The sequence below is a fragment of the Harpia harpyja genome, chromosome 20 (genome assembly GCF_026419915.1).
Source record: "Harpia harpyja isolate bHarHar1 chromosome 20, bHarHar1 primary haplotype, whole genome shotgun sequence".
Taxonomy (NCBI): domain Eukaryota; kingdom Metazoa; phylum Chordata; class Aves; order Accipitriformes; family Accipitridae; genus Harpia; species Harpia harpyja.
The window spans coordinates 10,743,551-10,760,945 of NC_068959.1; the positions used below are offsets into that span (position 1 = coordinate 10,743,551).

Consider the following 17,395-nt stretch of genomic DNA (forward strand, 5'->3'; position numbering starts at 1 on the left):
GCTCTCAGCAACCCTGAGGAGGGGGTCAGGATGCTTGGGGGCAGAGACAGCCTGTGGAGTCCCAGCCCTGCCCCTCTGTGACCCCCCTTCTGGGGCCCAAATTGCTGTCAGCGAGGCTGTGCGGGGGCACAGCAATCGGCTGGCTTTTATTGTCAGGTTGTTTTAAACCGGGCGGTGCCCAGAGTGGTTTGCTGGTGGCCACATGAAATTGCTGTAGTATCATGATGTGGGAAGGAGACCGGGGGGATGAGGCGTGTGGAGAGAGTGGGCTGGGGAAAAGCTGATGGGAGGCAGGAGCATCTCTGCCCAGAGAACAGGGCATCCCTGGCCACCGGAGTGTCCCAGGCAGGACCAAGCCCAGGGCCATGCAGGAGCTGCCATCCCAGGGAGATGTACTCGGGGGAGCACAGCCTGGGGTGGAGATGTGGTGGCAGGAAACGGGGCAGACGGGAAGGAGGGGTGCGGCTGTGACCAGCACCCACTGAAGTCAGCCCAGCATCACTGCAACCTTGCCCAGACTGAGGCCCTGGTGGGATGCTGTTGCTGCCTGCTGCCGCAGGCATATGCCTGTCCCCACGGGCTGCCGGGAGTGCCCCATTTGTGGCTGAGCTCCAGGCAGAGGGCCAGGGCATTTCAGATGCATTCCTGGTGCCAGCAGGATGGGAAATGGCACCGTTGCAAAGGGCCCCCCTTTTCAGAGGCCACGTGTGCTGCCGCTCCGGCGTGCAGCCAGGTGGTGAAAAGGAGCTGTGGGGAACAGGGAGGCCGGGGACGGAGGGAGCAGTTGCGTGCCTTGGCACCGCACCTAGGATAATGCAAGCATGTGAGCCTGGCGAGCAGGGACCGGGGACAGTGTGTGTGTGTGGGTGAGCACTGGCAGCACAGCTTGAGGACTCTGGTGTGCGGCGGGGGGGGCTGGCAGCGAGCAGGGCCCTGGTGCGCGAGCACACCAGATACACACGTCCCCGAACCCCAGCTGGGGACAGTGTGGGTGCGATCCCTCCACAGGGAGAGATGGGCACCATGCACGGGCTACCGTGGAGACCGAGCAGGGCTGCTGCAGGTGTCCCGCTCCCTGAGGAGGCCGGGATGCCTGGTGACCAGGTCTGCCCCGTGCCGGGATCCCTGCTCCCTGTGCCTGGCACGCTGCAGGGGTGGCGAGTGACAAAACCGGCTTCTAGCCAGGATGTGGCAGGGCTGATTCAGAGGCATGAAGTGTGCCGTGTTTCACCAGTGCCAGGCCAGGCACTGGGCCGGGTGGCAGCCCCACAGGGTTACTCCATGCCCTCCGTGGCGTGCCACGGCCTGTGGAGCGAGCTGTACAGCACAGGCACCTCCAGTGGTGCCGGCCCACCCGTGGGTGCTGTAGTGGGGGGGAGGACAAGGGGCTGTCCTGCAAGAGGAGGGTGCAGAGAGTGTCCCACGGAGCCAAAAACCCTCTCCCCTCCGCAGGCACTTGGTGTGGCCAACGAGGCTGACCAAAATGCTTCTCCCCTGCCCCGGCGGCCCAGCCTGCGCCCGGGGTGGGCGATACGGCCTGCTTCTACCGGCCCCCCCCGCCACGGTGAGGGCCACCGGTAGCCGGCTGCTGCCGGTCCCGGGCCTGTAACTGAGGGGTTTAGCGGGGGGGTCTCCTCGCGCCGGGGGTTTGCGCAAGGGGTGCTCGGCGCTGCGCGCAGCCAGCCCGCCCCGGACACCGCCCTGCCCCGCCCCGCCGGTGGGCACGGCCGGGCCGCCCCCCTTCTTCTTCTTCTTCTTCCTCCTCCTCCTCCTCCTCCTCCTTCCCCCGCCCCTCCCCGCCGCCGCCGCCCGCCTCCGCGCCGCGATTTGCCGGTGCCGGCTCCGCCCGCTGCCCGCGCGGCCGCGGCCGAGGGGCGCGTTCAAACACGGCGAGGGAAGCAGCGGGGAGAGGAGCCGAGCGGGATCGCCGCGCCGCCGGCATGGTGAGTGCGGGCCCGGTGCGCCGCCGTCCCCGTCCCCCCCCCCGCCCGGCGAGCTCCGGTGCGCTTCCCCGGTGCGCTTCCCCGGTGCGCTCCGGTACGCCCCCCCCGGTGAGCCTCGGTGCTCCTCCCGGTGCGGCCCCCGGTGAGCCCCTCCCCTCCCGCCGGTGCTCTCCGCCCTGCGGTGCTTTGTCCCCGGCTGTAGCGCGCTCGCCCGGGCCCGGCCCCGGGGACCGACCTCCCCCTCTGCCTTCTCCGTGCCGGAAATTCCGGCCGGGCTCCGGGGGTGGGCTGCGGGGAGGCGGGCGCGGGTTCTCCGCGCCCGCCTCCCCGCAGCACCCCCCTCTCCCGCAGCCCCCCCCCGGGTTCACACCCGGAGGGGACGGGAAAGGGTTTGTGGCCGTATCCTGCCCGGGCAGGGCTCGACGGGGGCACGGCTGGGGTTGGGATCAGATCTCGTCCGCCACCGCGGGAAGGAGCCAGGCTGGCCGGACCGGTGTTTTGCCGCCTGGGGGGTGACACCCTTGCCGCCGCAGGCAGGACACCTTCGGGCTCCCCCGGCGCTTCCCAAAACCTCCCACAACCTGACCTACTTCCTCGGCCGACTGTGCCGGGAGGAGCCGCTGCGGGGCTCGGCCGAGCTGATCCCGGCGGATGCCCCAGTGCCGGGGGCTGGATGCTGCGAGCTTCCCCCCACGGGGACATCCATGTCCCCCATCCCTGTGCGCACCCGCTGGCACCGCAGGCAGCCCGGACCCTCCCCGAGGGTCCATCGCTGCCGCCCTTTGTGGGGTGCCGATGCCCAGAGCTGGTGCTGGGCTCACGGAGGGAGGTGACAGCGCAGGCCGGGAGCTGTCAGACAGGTTTGTGCGTGGCAGCAATTAAAAGCGGGGTGTTTGTTTACCCGGCGCGTGGTGCTGAGAACCAGGGCAGCTTCCTGGGTGTAACCTGGCCCGCGAGCCCTCGGCGAGGCTGGGAGCTGCGATGGGGGCTCAGTCTGGCCCCTGCCGCGCTCGCTGTGTCCCCTCTGCCGGGGCTGCCCGCGAAGGGCCGTGAGGGCCGTCGTCCCCCCTCCCTGGTGCTGGGGAGCCGAGGCCGAAGGCATCCTCGCATCCTTCCTCCCCTGGCCACCTGCGCAGGAAGCTGCATTGTCCCGTCCGCATCCTGCCCCTTCCCGCCGCCCTCCCGCCGTGTCCGGCCACGGGGTCCCCTGCACGCACGCACGCAGCAGCTGGGCTGTGGCCACCTCGTCCCTGCCCGGTGTTGAGGTGGGAGTGCCTGCGGATGGAGTGGGGCTGCAGGGAGGGCTTGGGAACTCGCCCTGCATGGTGCAGGAGCCCATGCCGTGCGGGAAGCCTCCCCGTGGGGCAGGAGAGATGCCTGTCCCCTGCGCGCCCTAGGGAGGCTGAGCCAACGACCCCAGGACCGGGCATCCCCAGGGTCATTTCGGGGAGGTCTCTGGAGCGTGTCCAGACCCCGAGGTCCCGGTGGCGTGGCTCGGTGCCGCCGGGCCGGGGCTGGCGCCAGGCCCAGGCAGGTGCTGCCGGCTCCTGAACTCGCCTGCCTGGCTGGGCGGCAGGTGCCTGTTTTGGTGGCAGCCCCGGCCGCGGGCGGGAGGTGGGGCTGGGTGTGGGAGGGAGGCGCTCCGCCATGGGGGGGGGCAGCAGGAGGGAGCCCCTGCCACGCCGCAGCTTGTCCGGTGCATGCTGTACGGCGGTGCCCTGCTCGCTCGGCTCCCGGGTCCCTTGGGGAGCTGCCCGGGACCTGGTGGGTCCCTCCCAGCACCAGGAGCCCATGTTGGTCCTTGGGGCCAGCTGGGAAAGGGGGTGCCAGGGGGGCTCGAAGTCCCGGCTGCCTGGCGTTGCTGACTTTGTCTCTCCTTCGGCAGTGCTGGTACCGGGCTTTTCTCTAATTCTCCATGGCAGCAGCACAGGGTCCTGTGACCTGTGAGCCCGACACCCGAGTCCTCAGCACCTACCTCTCCTCGGAGCCCGTCCGTGTCGTTGGCAGCATGGGCAGCGTGGGCAGCCTGGTGGAGAAGCAGGATCTGTCCCCCCTGGAGCTGCGGGCCCAGCTGGGGGGCTCGCGGGGGCTTCGGCAGCCCGACGGCTTGCTGCGGAAGGGGCCGAGCCAGCGGGAGCTCTTCGGCTACCTGCACGGGGCCAAGAAGGAGACGCGGTCAGAGCGGAAGCACCAGACGTCGGGCGCCTGCTACAAGCGGGACTATGAGAGTGACCGTGAGAACCGGTCCCCCGAGCGCTGCTCCCGTGAGCATCACCGTGGGGCCGACTTCTCCAAGAGCTCCCTGCCTGAGAGGGGCCGCTTCGACAAGGTGAGGCTGTGGCTGCGGCTGCAGCTGCCATGCTGGGCCCCAAAATCTGTCTGCGAGACGATGGGGGTGGAGCAGAACAGTCCATGCCCAGGATGGGATGTGGGGATTTGAGGATGTCCAGGGATACAGGGCTGGTGGTGAGCGGGTTCTCCCTGGCTTGGGGCACCTGTGTGTGCTGGTGGGGGCTGTTGGGCTCATCCTGACCCTGTTCTTGTTTTTCAGTGCCGTATCAGGCCCTCAGCCTTCAAGGCGGTAGCCGGGAAGGGGCTGGTCTCCATGCAGGGCCTGTCCTCGTCCAAGGGGCAGAAGCTGTCCAAGAGCAACGGGAGCCTGCACACGCTGCTGTCGCAGAGCAGCACGGCGGCCTCGCAGCACGGCCCGCTCCGCACCCACCTGCTCCACGCCATCAGCCTGGATGAGGCCTCTGACTCCAGCCACAACTCCATCCAGAGCTTCCCTTCCTATGGCTCCCGCCTCAAGCCTGCCCAGAGCCAGTTCAGCGCCTCCATGGGCCACATCAACCATATCGGGGGCTCCTTGGACAGGGTCTCCCGGAGCCCCAGAGACCCCCTGGCCCCTGAGAAGGCGCCCCTGTCCTGCAAAAGCATGGCCACGCTGAGCCGGCTGCAGAGCCCCGGGGAGCCCCCGCCACCCTATGAGTTCACCTACTCGCTGGAGGACGCGGTGAAGCAGCTGGAGGACCGGCTGCAGGAGACGGGAGGAGAGCTGCGGCAGCTCAAGAGGAGCCTTAGCGAGACCGAAGACCCCTTCACGCAGGTGAGCTGTGGGGCTGGGGCTGCGCTGGGTGCCCCAGGCAGGGGTGTGGGGCAGCGGTGCCTGGGTGGAAGGAGTGGTGAAGGAGCTGCTGTCCTGCCATCCTGGGCGATGGGCTGGGAATGTCCAAGCGTGGGAGGACCCAATATCACAGGACCTTATGGGATCCTTCCCTGGGGCTGCCCCACATAGGGGCAGGCTACAGACCCTCACCAGCACCCTCACTGTGCTGGCAGGTGTTTGAGGACAAGCAGCGGCTGTGGCTGGACGAGCTGGAGGATCTGAAGCAGATGTACATGGCCCGGCTGCAGCAGGTGACACAGCAGGCGCAGCGCGGGCAGCGGGCGCTGCAGCTGCAGCTCTACAAGGCACAGCAGGAGAAGAAGCGGCTGCAGGAGGAGCTGAGCATGCAGCAGTGCCAGTGCGAGGAGCCCAAACTCCGGCAGTCTCAGGGCGAGCGCGTCAGCCCCAAGCTGGAGGAGACCAAGTGGGAGGTGAGTCCCCTTCCTTCCCTCCCTGTTGCCACCCTCCTGGCCATGGAGCCAGGGATGGGGGCAGTGCTTCCCTGCTCTGGTGTCACTCATGGCTGCAGGACAGGGGGAACAAGTCAGGTGTGATGCTCCTGGTCTCCCAGGGATGCTGTGGTGACAACCTGGGGTGCTGCCACCCCTGGGGTCCTGCTCCTCCAACCCTTCCTCACTGCTCACTTGTGCCCTGCAGGTGTGCCAGAAGGCAGCGGAGATCTCCCTGCTGAAGCAACAGCTCCGGGACACCCAGGAGGAGATGGCTCAGAAGCTGGGTGAGATCTTCAGCCTGAAGACACAGCTGCGGGAGGCCAAGGCGGAGGTCCAGGCCAGGGACTCCCAGCTGGCACAACTGGCAGACTCCTTCCAGAGCCCCCCGGAGCCTGGCGCCTCGCTGCCACTGGGCGACGACCCCATGCCGGCGTGCCAGGACTTCCCTGGCTGCGAAACTGATGACTCCAAGTGCCGGGGCCTTCACAGCGACACGGCGGAGCCCCTGGAGCGGCAGGTGGAGTGGCTGTGGGCAGAGCTGCTGCGGGAGCGGCGCCAGGGCCAGCTGCAGGCTGTGAACTTTGAGCTGGAGAGGAAAACCTGGCAGGAGGAGAAGGAGAAGGTGCTGCGGTACCAGCGGGAGCTCCAGGCCAGCTATATGGAGATGTACCACCGGAGCCAGGCGCTGGAGCGGGAGCTGCGGCAGCTGCGGTCGGAGCCCAGGGACATCGGGGCCGACTCGCCGTGGATTGAGCGGGTGGAGTCCTCGAAGATCTGAGCGGCAGGATGCTGGTGGGACTGTGAAGGGGGAAGGTCTCTTGCTGCTGCAATGGGACAATCTCAGGGTCTGCACAAGGACCAGCCGCTCGGCACTGCCCTGGGGAGAAGGACTCACTGCGACAAGGGAGCTTTTCCTTCTTGCAGCTCTTCAGGACCTTCTGGGGGGGGGTGTCTCTGCAGAGTGGGGGGTCATCTATGCCAGGGTGGGGGTCTTGCATGTGCCCCATGCTCTGACTCCAGGAGCGTTTGCCCCACGATTCCTTCTGCCATGGGGGCAGAAACCAAGCGCCCTGTGAGACGTTCCCTGTCCCTCCTGCTCTGCCACCCCTGTTCCCTACAACCCAGTAACTTAGTGTCTTGCTAAGGAGAGGGTCAAGCCCTGTCCCCAACCCTGCTGCCTTGCTGTGGGGGTTCCAGCTGCTGCTCACAGTAGCTGCCCTGTCAGCTGGGTCCGGGAGCTGGTGGTGTGGCGGTGCCCTGTGGCTGCACCGGTCTGTGTTGGTGCCACTGGGAAGGCAGAGGAGAAAAGCCTGACAAGTGCTGGTACTGCTGGGAGAGGGGGCAGCTGCCTCAGCACCTCTGTTGGGGCTTTCCATGTCACCAGTATTGGGGTTGCTCTGCAATGGAGGGTGGTCAATGCAGCTTCCCTGTAGCGAGCCCTTGAGCTGAGAGGGGTGAGTGCCTTGTGCGAGGAGGGATGGGAACCTGGTGCCCTGCAGCACTGGGAGGCCTTTGGGGAGGGGAAAGAGGACTGGGGCTTGTGGGCAGGGGGCTGGCATGCTCCCCAAGCTGGGGAAGAGGCTGGGGTGTCCCATCACCCCTCCCAGGGTGGGCAACGGGTAGCTGAGGAGCTGGGCCAGTGCTAGGGGAGACCTGGTCGAGAGGCGCTGGAAGGAGGCCGGCTCCACGCCTGTAACAGCAGAGCCACGTGAAGGCCGGGCCCAGCACAGCTCTCCTCGGCCTTTCCTGCAATAAACCCGGATTGCGTTCTTCTGGCCTCTGCCTTTGCTGTCCTCCAGCGCGGCGGGGGACAGGGGAGGGGGTTACCGGGGCTCTCCACCACACAAGGGAGGTGCGGGCTGGCCTGGGCCCTGCGGTGCCCGGGGAGGGGGCAGCGGGGCCGCCTCCCTCTGCGCTTCCCGCGCCCATCCGGGCTGCCGGGGAGCCGCCGCGTCGGGGAGGGAGGCGGCCCGGGGCTGGCGGTACAACCAGTCGGGGCATTGCAGCGGGCTGAGTCACGGCAGGGCCGGGGCCTGCGCGACCGGCTGGGCCCCGCGGGGGCGGGCGGACTGGCCCCGGGGCGCTGCCGCCGGGACAGGCGTCACCCCCCCCTCCCCCCTAATGGTTTAACCCGGCCCAACGAGGCCCGGACGTACACCCCGCCCCCCCGCGGCAGTGGTCCATCCCGCACTCGCCCCGCCCCCCGACAATGGATGTCTTCCCGCTCCTCCCCCGCGGCCCGCAGCGCGGACGCCCCCTGGCGGCGCGGCGGACCCCCGGCCGTGCCAGCCCCCCCCCCCCCCCCCAGTACAGAGTGCCGGGACCGCGTCCTACAAACCCCCCAGACACGTTTATTCAACCCCGCAGCGCTGACCCCCATTCCCCCGGTCAGTGCCCTCGGCAGCATCCCCGCAAACACGGGGGGAGAGCCTCACGGGCAGGGGGAGGAGGAGGACCTGCCGCCAGCCCTTCACAGGGGCAAGGGAAGGGCCCCCACCTCCTCCAAGCACTCATCGTAGGTCTCCTGGTACTCCTCGTGGGGCTTGATCATGATCACGCAGGTCGGGCGCTTCGAGCCAGCCGCGGCTCCCAGGTCCTGCGGGAACAGAGCGAGAATGTAGGTGGGGGGGCTGTGGGGTGCCAGGTCCCCCCCAGAGGGGAGGCCTGACACCCAGCCAGCATGCTTCATGCCCCAGTCTAACGCAGGGAAGATGTCTCTGCCAGCCCCTCAAGCCCTCCAGGGTTTAAGAACCCTTTTACCAGTTTGTCTCCTATGCCCTGGAAGTGAAGTGCTGGGCTGGCACATGCCACAGGGGGCTGGCACACACTTCACCTGCTGTACTCCCTACCCAGGGTGGGGAGCCCGGGTCTGCAGAGCTGCCTGCACCGGGGTGAAGTCCCAAAGACACTGACCCCCCCGCCACAACTTGCAGTTTACAAAAGGGAGGATGTCCCACCAGCACCACACCTTGGCCAGCGTCTCAATTCTGCAAGCAGCTGGATCCCAGCTCACGAATAAGGGGAAAACATGTTCTGGCTCCATCCTAGTGAGCTCCCGCCCCAGCTGCTGCAGAGACTCGACATGGGCAAAGGGTTCTGCGGTCCCACAGTGTTCCACACTCCTACACCTGAGCCGTGACCGTTTGTCCCTGGCTAGGGACAAGCACCGGGTGCTTCACTCAGGCACCAGACCCGTGCCTCCCCGGGTGCTGCCTGCCGGGTTCCGTCTCACTGGGCAGCCCCAGCCCCTTACCGATTTGGAAGGGACGTATGCGTAGGGGAGGCTCCTGTCCTCGCACATGATGGGGATGTGGCAGTACACATCGATAGGCAGCGTGTCGCCGGCCAGCACCGTGATCCTGCAGGGGAAAGCCCGTGTCAGTGGCCGGGCCCCCGGCAGCGGGGCCGGGCCGGGGCAGCGCTTACCCCTTCTCGCCTTTGTTGATGAACTTCTGAACCTCCTTCACGCCACGACGGATCTGCTTGTGCTTGGCCGCTGCAGGAGAAGCACACCGTGAGGGGAGTCCCGCCCGGCCCGGCCCGGCCCCCACCAAGCCGCTGCCCCGGTACTAGCCAGACCTTTCCTGATGCACTTGTAGAGCTTGCGCGTCAGCTTGCGGGAGGCGAGGGGCTGCGCGATGGGGTTCAGGTAGTCGAGCTGCTCCCGGTACGAGCGCTCGGGAGTTCCCTCCGCCTCCGCCGCCGCCTCCGTCTGCTTCTCCCGCGCCATGGCCGAGCGCCGCCACCGCTTCCGCTTCCGGGGCACGCGCTACCCACCAGTGGAAACTACCGGCCGCCAGGCCCCTGCCAGCCAATCGGCAACCCCCTCTGGCGTTACCCGCCCACCACGCCGGCCAATGGCGAGCGGCGCCTTCCCGCCCCTTCCCCGCGGCCTCCGGGCCTCCTGCCGCGGCTCCCCCGCAGCCCCAGGCCCCGCGGCTCCCTCCCCGCCGCCCTCCACCCCGGGCCGGGGTGTCAAACACGCGGGGACAAGCTTTCAACAGGGGCCTTTACTGGGGTGCGGCTGGCGCTGGCCTTCCCGGCGGGCGGAGGCCGCAGCACCGCGGGGCCCCGCCGCCCTCGGGGCCTGAGGCGACACCGGGGGTAAACGCTCAAGCCAGCCCGAAGCCCAGCCCAGCGACGCCGCAGACGGGCAGGGAAGGCAGCGGACAGCAGAGCTCTCCTGCAGTGCCCTGGGTGAACAGCCAGCAACCTTCACAGGGCTGGGCCCTGATTCATCCCAACTGGTCACAAAGATGGTTCCCCCCCCCCCCTTTTTTTTTTTCATCCCAGGGAACCTTTTCTCACTGCATGTCTACGCTGCTGCTCTTCCCGGGGGAAGAAAGGAGGTTTCCCTTCCGGTGCCCCTCCTAGAAACAGTTTTGTTCCTTATCCCATCAACCTGGCAGGCACCACTGCGGGATAACTAGGTCTGCCACAGGCCACGGCGGCAGTGTCGGCACGTCCCCTGAGCCCCAGCAGACCTCTCAAGCCACTGAGACAACACTGCTCCAAAAGAAACAGGCCTCAGACGTAGCTTATTACCTTCTCCCCCACCCCAGCCTGTCCCTTGAGCACAGGAGGGCTTCACACAACATCTGCAGCTGCTCCAAGACCTCTCGCTGCATCTCCATGGCCATGCGGTGGACGTGGTGGTTGAAGCTGTTGTACATCATGGCGTTCTGGAACATGAGCATGAGGTCACGCTGGAACTGGATCATGGACTGAATGTGTCCCTTTGACAGTCTTCTCTTTATGCTGGTTAAATCCATGGGTCTGCAAAACATAGACAGAAGGAAAATTGAATTGCAGCCCAGCGCCAGGCATTCTTCAGGCTCTGCATGAACGTGCTTATTGTCGTTTCAGCGTGGCCCTGAAAGTGCAGCTATTTTCAATCACTTTTATTGCTCAGGACAAAGAGGAGGAGTGAGAAATGTTTTTCTTCTAAGTCAGACAAGTTAAGTTTAGCCAATGCGACACTTGCTATCCAATCAACTTGGCAGGTCATTAGCAGTCACCTCTAAAAAAAATTTGATGTTGAGCTCCAGAGAAGGCAAGCAGAGCTATTCTACTAATTAGTCTTCATGAAGTCAGTCCGGGTCTTTGTAGAGAAAGAAAAGTGACTAAAATAGGTATCTATTAAAACCCCTTAAAATCGAATGGTGCCACTAGCAAAAATAGCAGTACTGGTACGGGGAACATGATGGAGAATAAATATTACTTCCCTTATTTTGACAGAATGAGAAAATGAATGGCTGCAGAGACGACAACTGTGACCAGAATAGAATATGATTCAGCTCTGAAAAATGCCCTTAATCTCTCCGGGAAATATTCTTATGACCCACTTCTCCACTGAGAGTAAAATAGCTGGGGAGCAAACAGTGGATGAGGAGAGGGTATCAATCGAGGCACACGCTTCCAGCATGGGGATAATAGACTGCTGCACTGCAGAAGCTAAATCCCCTGCTCAGGCAAGGCTTACAGCTGCAGGGACTGTGCCTGGAGTAAGTCAGCCATGCAATGCTGGCAAAGGGCAGGCACAATTCCTGTCAGCACCAGAGTCAGTGCAAGCTTCCAGGTTCTAATCACCTGGAAGGGAGTTTTATTAAAAGACATCAGTGGGAGATGCTGGTGACAGCCAGACTCCGGAGAAGGAGGAAGGAAACTGTTCCCACTGGCTCTTTGGAAACCAGAGAAGGCAGAAAAAACCAAGAGAAATCAACTACTGAGCACTTCCTCTACAAACTCACCTCTTCACCACATCCCTGTATCCAGGGGCTTGTTTCTCTGACACTGCTTTCAGGAATGGACCACTGTACCTACAGGGACAAGCACAAAGAATGACCTCTGTCCACCTCTCCACCAAAGACAGCATTGCAACATGGACCAGTGCTTGCCCCTCCCCGCTTGCCGTGAGTGCCACAGCCAATTAGCAACAGCCAGTATTTGGTGGCTGGCACGACTACGCATGGGAGGAGGCTGAGCCCCTCACTGAAGCTGGCTGTGCCAGCTGTGTAGGAAGCAACATTTGGGCTCTGCCACATTAAGCAGAGGAAATAAATATGCAGTGTTCTCTCTAGCTTTGCAGCATGCAGCTGTTCTTGCTGCAAGGAGAGCCAGAAGCAAAGCTATGGAGAGACAAGCCAGCCTGTGGTGGCTGTCGTGGAGGGGAGGACAAGCCCTGGTGACACAGGAGCTGGAACTCAGGGTAATGCGTTCAGCAGCCATGTCAATCCAACCCTTTGACCCCACATACCTGTGACTGGCTATCATCTTCCAGATGGACAATAGAGTTCTTTTGAAGAGCAAACGCTGCAGGGGGTTATCCCAGCTCAGCTGCACCCTGTGGAGGGAATATATTGCCACATCATCACACTCAAGACAAAGTAGGAGGTGGCAATTCTGCTAGCACCCACCACATCCAGGTGGATGAAGCACAGAGATCCTTCGCTGTAGCTACGCAAAGCCTCTCAGGGTGAGATGGTGGAAGCGTTCTGCATCTGAATGCACAACTAAACATCCAGAATGCAGGAAGACTTGGCCAATAGGTAGAAACAAGAGCTGAGCTGAGCAGCTTTAAAAGGGCAGGATCAAACTGGATAGAAAAGCTCATGCTACTCTGAAGTTTAGAACTTTACTGAGGTGTTTTTTGTTGTTTCCCATCCCCCAAAACCAGTTTTCCTTCGAAAGGCAGCCCAGGTGATCACACATGTGGCAGAGCCTGCATGTGACTGACATACCTGCACCTGCCTAAAGGGGGCTGATAATGCCTCTCTCAGGAGCTGTATTGGACGTTGCCTGACAAAGCACAATGCCCAGCTCACACAAGGCCTAGCTGCCCTAAGGAAACACATATTTTCCATTTAATCTCTTATTTAATCTCTACTCCTCTCACTTCAGCTTAGGATCAATGCCCAAAAATGCTGGCAGTTCCACAGAGATAGCACAAGTTACCTCTTTCCCTCCTGTTCTTAGTTATCTCACCTTCCTAGAGGTGACCTGTGCCATACACTTGTTCTCATGTGAGATAAGGGAAATAACTCTGTTCAGCTGTGCCTGCAAGAGAGTAGAATGAACTACTTACAGCTGCGTGTTAGCAGGACTTGTGGAGTCCAGCACAGGGGCTGCAGAGGTGCTATCACTATCATCTTGATCCTGGGCCTGATTACTCATCTCCTGCGGATGCGGCTCACCTAAAGTTTGCTCTCCAGGTGCCTCTTGAGTGTTGTCCTGAAGAGCAGAGAGGAAAAGGGAGATATGACTAAAATAGCAGCCTATCACCTGAATTTTTTATCTAGAAGGCAGCCTGCTGCACATCCCCTTACTGCACCCAGTCTCAGCTGGGAGCCAGCTCGCTCTTTGTTATTCTGGAGGATGATGTTTGACCTTATTCAGGCCTTCACTGTGCTGCCCAGCACTCCAGTAACAGCTGGGTCTCATCTCTTGGATCATAACCACCTCTGGCTAACACAAACATTGTGGAGCTGACAGGTGCCCGGTGTTGTGTCCGTCTGCTTTTCTGGGAAGAGTCATGGATATAGAGAGGGCAGGCAGGAGCTGAGGTAAGACTGCCTCAGGCTTGTTAAAGCTGAAGACACAGATTACAGGATCCCCTAGAGTGCAACAAAGTTGTTTCCTCACAAACTCCCACATGAATATGACAGAGAATAGACTCAGCCAGGAAGGAGAGCAGTGCTGTTGATGAGTGATTTGCCAATAAAATTTAGAGTGACAGGCACAGGGAGAGAGGCTCTTTGGAGTGCATAAGTGGGATTATGTGCAAAGGCACCTGAGAATTCCTCAACAGGAGATCTGAAGCATGGAGCAGACTCCTCAGGAAGAAAGAAAGTGGACACTGTGCTGTGTTTGGCTTTGACCACTGGAAGAATGCAAGGGAACTGCTGGGAATAACATTGTCCTGGCTGAACAGGTGAAATGTGAGAACCCTGAAAGTTATTTTGGTCTCTGGTGTCTAAGTTTGCAAGGGAACAAATGTGAGTGTGGAAAAATGGCACTGTTCTTCCACTGCTATGTTACCTGTCCCAGCAACACCTCGCAGGCTGGTGGGAGCCCACAGCGCCCCTAGACACAGGGCTGATGCAAATCCAGGCTAGACAATGCCTGCTTCCAAGACATGACGGTCTCCAGGGGCAGATGGTTATTGCTATCACAGCCACGTGGGCCTGAAACCAGCCAAGCTGTGTGCTGCATAACATACCAATTAGAACAAGGCAAGTATTCCAGTCTTGCCTTAAACCTGAGAGCAGGCTGCCAGCTCTCATGAGTCACCTTTATACTGCCAAGGAGCAATTCCTCCAACTCACATCTAAGGGTTTTATCTGTAACAAGCTTCCTGTTCATAAAGATACATATCCATACATAAAAAACATCCTTCCCTTCATACATTTCTTTTGCATCCCCCTCCCTGCTGTCTCCTCCTCTGTGTCCCTGTCTCCCCACTCAGAACCTGGGACTTCCCCATTTCTTCTAGAACTGATTTCCTTCACTGTCTCTTGTCTCCCATCCAGGACCAGAGGCTCTCTTAGGACCACCTCTCCCCTACCTCTCTTCCCAGGAAGTGTTCTTTCTCATCTTCTGCCAGCATGTGTAGTTGACTTTCCTCTGCTCCTGAGACTGCTGTTCCTGTGGTCTTTTCCTGGCACCTCACATCTTCCCTATCACCCTGCTTCCCAGAGCCACAATAATCCCACTGAGTCTGTGATGACTCTGTGCTGCTAATGCGGAGAGGTTCCATCATCTGGGTTATCTGCAACACAGAGATTTATTGCTTCAAATTGTGAAGGCAAAAGGAAGAAGAAATAAGAGCACAGATGCTATTTTTGTTTTCACTCACTCACGCCTTTCCATTTTTAGGAATCCTTGCAAAAATTTCTGATGAAGCCCTGTGTTACTATTAACAGTGTCTGTTCACTGACATCTCTGTGCTTTAGGATGAGCTGTGTTTTGGCGAAGCAGCTGCCTGGTTGCGGTGCCAGCTTTAAATGGGAGGAAGGGCAAGGCTTGGGACAGGGAGCAAGTGAACACAGGACACCTGCTCCTCCCCCAGACTGTTTCTATATGTAGGGATGGTGGAGGCCCTGAAAACCCTCATGTTTCAGGAGGGCCTGAACTATGCCGCCCACTTTCCTGTCATCCAAACAGCCCTACCTCTGAGAAGAATTGGAGAAGACTGTCATCTTCACATGGCCTCTCTGCCTTTTGGTAGTCTTCACTATCATCCTCCCAGAGAGGCTCACTGAACTCCAGCTCATGGTCTGCCTCTTGGCTGCTCTCCTCTAGCTTCCCCATGGCCACCTCTTCAGTATTCCTCCAGCTCCCCACGTCCAGATCCAAGCTTGAATCCCAGCTGAGAAGAGACTGGAAGTCACTGTTCTTCTCTGACTCGCTGGGAGACTCCGTCTCAGACTCCCACCATACCCAGGCATGGCCCATCTGCAAACAAACATAAAGAGAGAGACAGCAATTTTTTTGTACCCTGATCCAGAACTACAAAGCCTAGCTCATTTCCTGACATACTTAGAGAGCCAAAGCATGGGAAGGACTCTGTGAGGTGAGCAGCCTACACCTGAGCCCACACTTGACAGCATGTGGCAGGGCTGTAGCTCTGCAACACAAACTGACATTTCAGAGCAACTGAATTTCAGGTTTTCCAGTGCTTTTGCTGTGCTCTCCCCCTGGGTCGGTGGGTTACTGTGCTCAGGAGATGCTCAGCTGGTTAGGAACATGAGGCTTTGGTGGATGCTAGATGTTTAAGGTGTCGAAGGCAGCCAGCAGCAAGCTCAAACCAAGTCATGCTGGGGCTCCTGAGCTGCTGACAGTTGTGAACAACTAGTGACTCCAACGACAACTCACTGAAATTCCCTTTGCCGCCCCTTGGGAGCTTTTTACACTGGAAATAACTTATTACAAACAGTACAGACTCTTTGTTTTGAAAGTGACAGATGTGATTTAGCTGGATGGTGATATCTTGTGTACCTGAGCCAGAAGAATTATAACCACGCACAGTCACACACTGACAGGGGACAGTTCTACACATTTCATAAAATAAAAGTTAGTATTCTCTTAAGAAGGAAGAAACCATTCATTTAATCACTGTTCATTAGTCCATGCCTAAGTATCTTCTACTGCACAAGTCCACTACGATTTCTCTAAGTCTGAGGAATTGCTTGCAGAGTCACAGTAATGACAGTAAATGGCTGTTAGAAAAATCTGTATCTTGCCACTGAACTCAGCTGCCTGGATGCTGTACCTATGGAGAATTCTATGCATTAATTAGCAGTGTCTTCAGAGTTTTCAGTTAATTATGTACAACCTAATTTTTCGAGACTTTTGAACAAGCACATTTCCGACTTCCTTTTGCATTCTCAGGACTGCTAGCACATCTACAAATAAAGCTTATGGTGTGTACCTGGGAGAAATAAGGAATCCATTGGGTTTGGGATGAGAAAACTTGTTTGCTTATTTTATGAACTTACAAGCAGAGCTAGGATCTGAAAGGCTGTCCTTCTGAAACCTCTTTCAAAGTTAACTTCAGCAGAAGCCGATAAAATTTGATGAGGTAAGAGATAACATTACCTGCTCTCAGCTTCCAGCTGAAGGAGTTGGGCAAACTGTGATTTCATCTGAAGAGTAACCCCATGCCTAAAGCAATTTCCTGCACCATCAGCAGAGCTGGCTGCACATACAGAACCAGCCACCGCAGCTCAGCTGAACAGAAAAGCCTCAGCCTAAGGTAATCCAATCACTTGTGATCATCTTTCTGTACTCCAGTTGAGAGGATAAGCATTTTAAAATCAAGAAGCCTAGGGAACTTGGCTATAAGCATCGATTAGAAAGATCTTCCTTCAGCCTTATGTTCAGTTTTACTAAATCTTGGAAGACTCAAGATGCCAGAGAGTGGAACAGCAGCATTAGTGCAAGACAAGTAGGATGAGTGAAAAAATTACAGACTGCTTAGTTCCATACCAATTCTGTACAAAAAATAAGGGACAAAAAGATACAGACTTCAACTTTTAATTAAGAACTGCCTGACAGTTCTTAATTATGTTGGCTACATAAGTCACCAGCAAGGAATCGTTATCAAATTGGAAAGTTTTAGTGCGCTTTGCAGAGATCAGACACTGTGCAACCCTCATCGATATGAGAAAAAGCTGTTAGAAATAAAAAAGATGGCCTTTAAAAGGAACTTACACGTCAAAACAAGAAAAATGATAAAAGCCTGAATTCTAGTAAATGAAATGTAGAACCCACAAAAAAGTAGGCAAAAAAAAAAAAGGAAAAAAATTGAAGAACAATTTGTTAAAGACATAAAAGCAAATAACAACAACAAACCTCATAAAAAACATCAGAAGCAGAGAGCTGCCAGGTGATTGGGGGGATGACGCATCATCAGTGCCAAACATCTCAACGGAAAACAGGGCCAGTTGGAAAAACCAAATTAATCATCATTATCAGCAGTTGCCCTAGAGGAGATCACACAAGACTTTCTCTTTGGATGGGTCTGAGAGACTGTTTCCAATTAAAATGTCAACAGGGGAGGTTTTAGGACAATTTGAAGGAGGGAGTAAACCTTAGAACCACTTGGGATGCACTCGTGAGTCCTAAAGAAGCTTAAATAGAATATGACCAAACCTATGCTGTGCAACCTGTCATTTAAATTAGCCACAGCACCAGAGAAACAGAAAGATGCGATTGTTGTTATCTACCTGTAAAAGGGTGGATGTTGGGAGGTGTAGCACATTAAGCCTGAGCTCTGCACTAGACAGATTAGAACAAAGTATTAGGAAGAACAGAATTAAGAGTCAGAGCATGAG

The 17,395-nt window shown here is 58.7% G+C and overlaps 3 protein-coding genes across 4 annotated transcripts; 1 reads left to right on the plus strand and 2 right to left on the minus strand.

Moving 5' to 3' along the window:
- The first annotated feature begins 1,804 nt into the window (after positions 1 to 1,804).
- N4BP3 (NEDD4 binding protein 3) lies at positions 1,805 to 7,336 on the plus strand. 2 transcript variants are annotated; one of them, XM_052772064.1, is made up of 5 exons: positions 1,805 to 1,943; positions 3,829 to 4,272; positions 4,495 to 5,049; positions 5,283 to 5,540; positions 5,767 to 7,336. In XM_052772064.1, exons 2-5 carry the CDS (start codon positions 3,859 to 3,861, stop codon positions 6,337 to 6,339), a joined length of 1,800 nt encoding a protein of 599 aa, XP_052628024.1. In that variant the 5' UTR covers positions 1,805 to 1,943; positions 3,829 to 3,858; the 3' UTR covers positions 6,340 to 7,336. The 2 variants fall into 2 exon arrangements, with proteins under 2 accessions (XP_052628024.1, XP_052628025.1); XM_052772065.1 differs by lacking the exon at positions 1,805 to 1,943 and adding an exon at positions 2,295 to 2,803.
- Positions 7,337 to 7,892: 556 nt separating this feature from the next.
- On the minus strand, positions 7,893 to 9,366 carry NHP2 (NHP2 ribonucleoprotein). Its single transcript, XM_052816578.1, has 4 exons — positions 9,141 to 9,366; positions 8,988 to 9,057; positions 8,815 to 8,920; positions 7,893 to 8,157 (listed from the first exon to the last, which is right to left on the minus strand). The coding sequence occupies exons 1-4, from the start codon at positions 9,289 to 9,291 to the stop codon at positions 8,032 to 8,034; spliced, it is 453 nt and encodes a 150-aa protein (XP_052672538.1). The 5' UTR covers positions 9,292 to 9,366; the 3' UTR covers positions 7,893 to 8,031.
- A 245-nt stretch (positions 9,367 to 9,611) lies between these two features.
- LOC128134499 (bromodomain-containing protein 8-like) lies at positions 9,612 to 15,014 on the minus strand. The gene is made up of 6 exons (XM_052772233.1): positions 14,730 to 15,014; positions 14,125 to 14,328; positions 12,646 to 12,791; positions 11,818 to 11,904; positions 11,312 to 11,380; positions 9,612 to 10,337 (listed from the first exon to the last, which is right to left on the minus strand). The coding sequence occupies exons 1-6, from the start codon at positions 15,012 to 15,014 to the stop codon at positions 10,103 to 10,105; spliced, it is 1,026 nt and encodes a 341-aa protein (XP_052628193.1). The 3' UTR covers positions 9,612 to 10,102.
- Positions 15,015 to 17,395: the final 2,381 nt, after the last annotated feature.

Coding starts and splice junctions, on each gene's coding strand:
- N4BP3 (XM_052772064.1), top strand. CDS start 3,859: ATGGCAGCAGCACAGGGTCCTGTGACCTGTGAGCCCGACACCCGAGTC. Junction 5,050..5,282: donor CCGAAGACCCCTTCACGCAG/GTGAGCTGTGGG, acceptor CTGTGCTGGCAG/GTGTTTGAGGACAAGCAGCG. Junction 5,541..5,766: donor TGGAGGAGACCAAGTGGGAG/GTGAGTCCCCTT, acceptor TGTGCCCTGCAG/GTGTGCCAGAAGGCAGCGGA.
- NHP2 (XM_052816578.1), bottom strand. CDS start 9,291: ATGGCGCGGGAGAAGCAGACGGAGGCGGCGGCGGAGGCGGAGGGAACT. Junction 8,921..8,987: donor ATCAACAAAGGCGAGAAGGG/GTAAGCGCTGCC, acceptor TTTCCCCTGCAG/GATCACGGTGCTGGCCGGCG. Junction 8,158..8,814: donor CATACGTCCCTTCCAAATCG/GTAAGGGGCTGG, acceptor CTGTTCCCGCAG/GACCTGGGAGCCGCGGCTGG.
- LOC128134499 (XM_052772233.1), bottom strand. CDS start 15,014: ATGGGCCATGCCTGGGTATGGTGGGAGTCTGAGACGGAGTCTCCCAGC. Junction 12,792..14,124: donor AACACTTCCTGGGAAGAGAG/GTAGGGGAGAGG, acceptor TCTGCTCTTCAG/GACAACACTCAAGAGGCACC. Junction 11,381..11,817: donor AAGATGATAGCCAGTCACAG/GTATGTGGGGTC, acceptor TTGTCCCTGTAG/GTACAGTGGTCCATTCCTGA.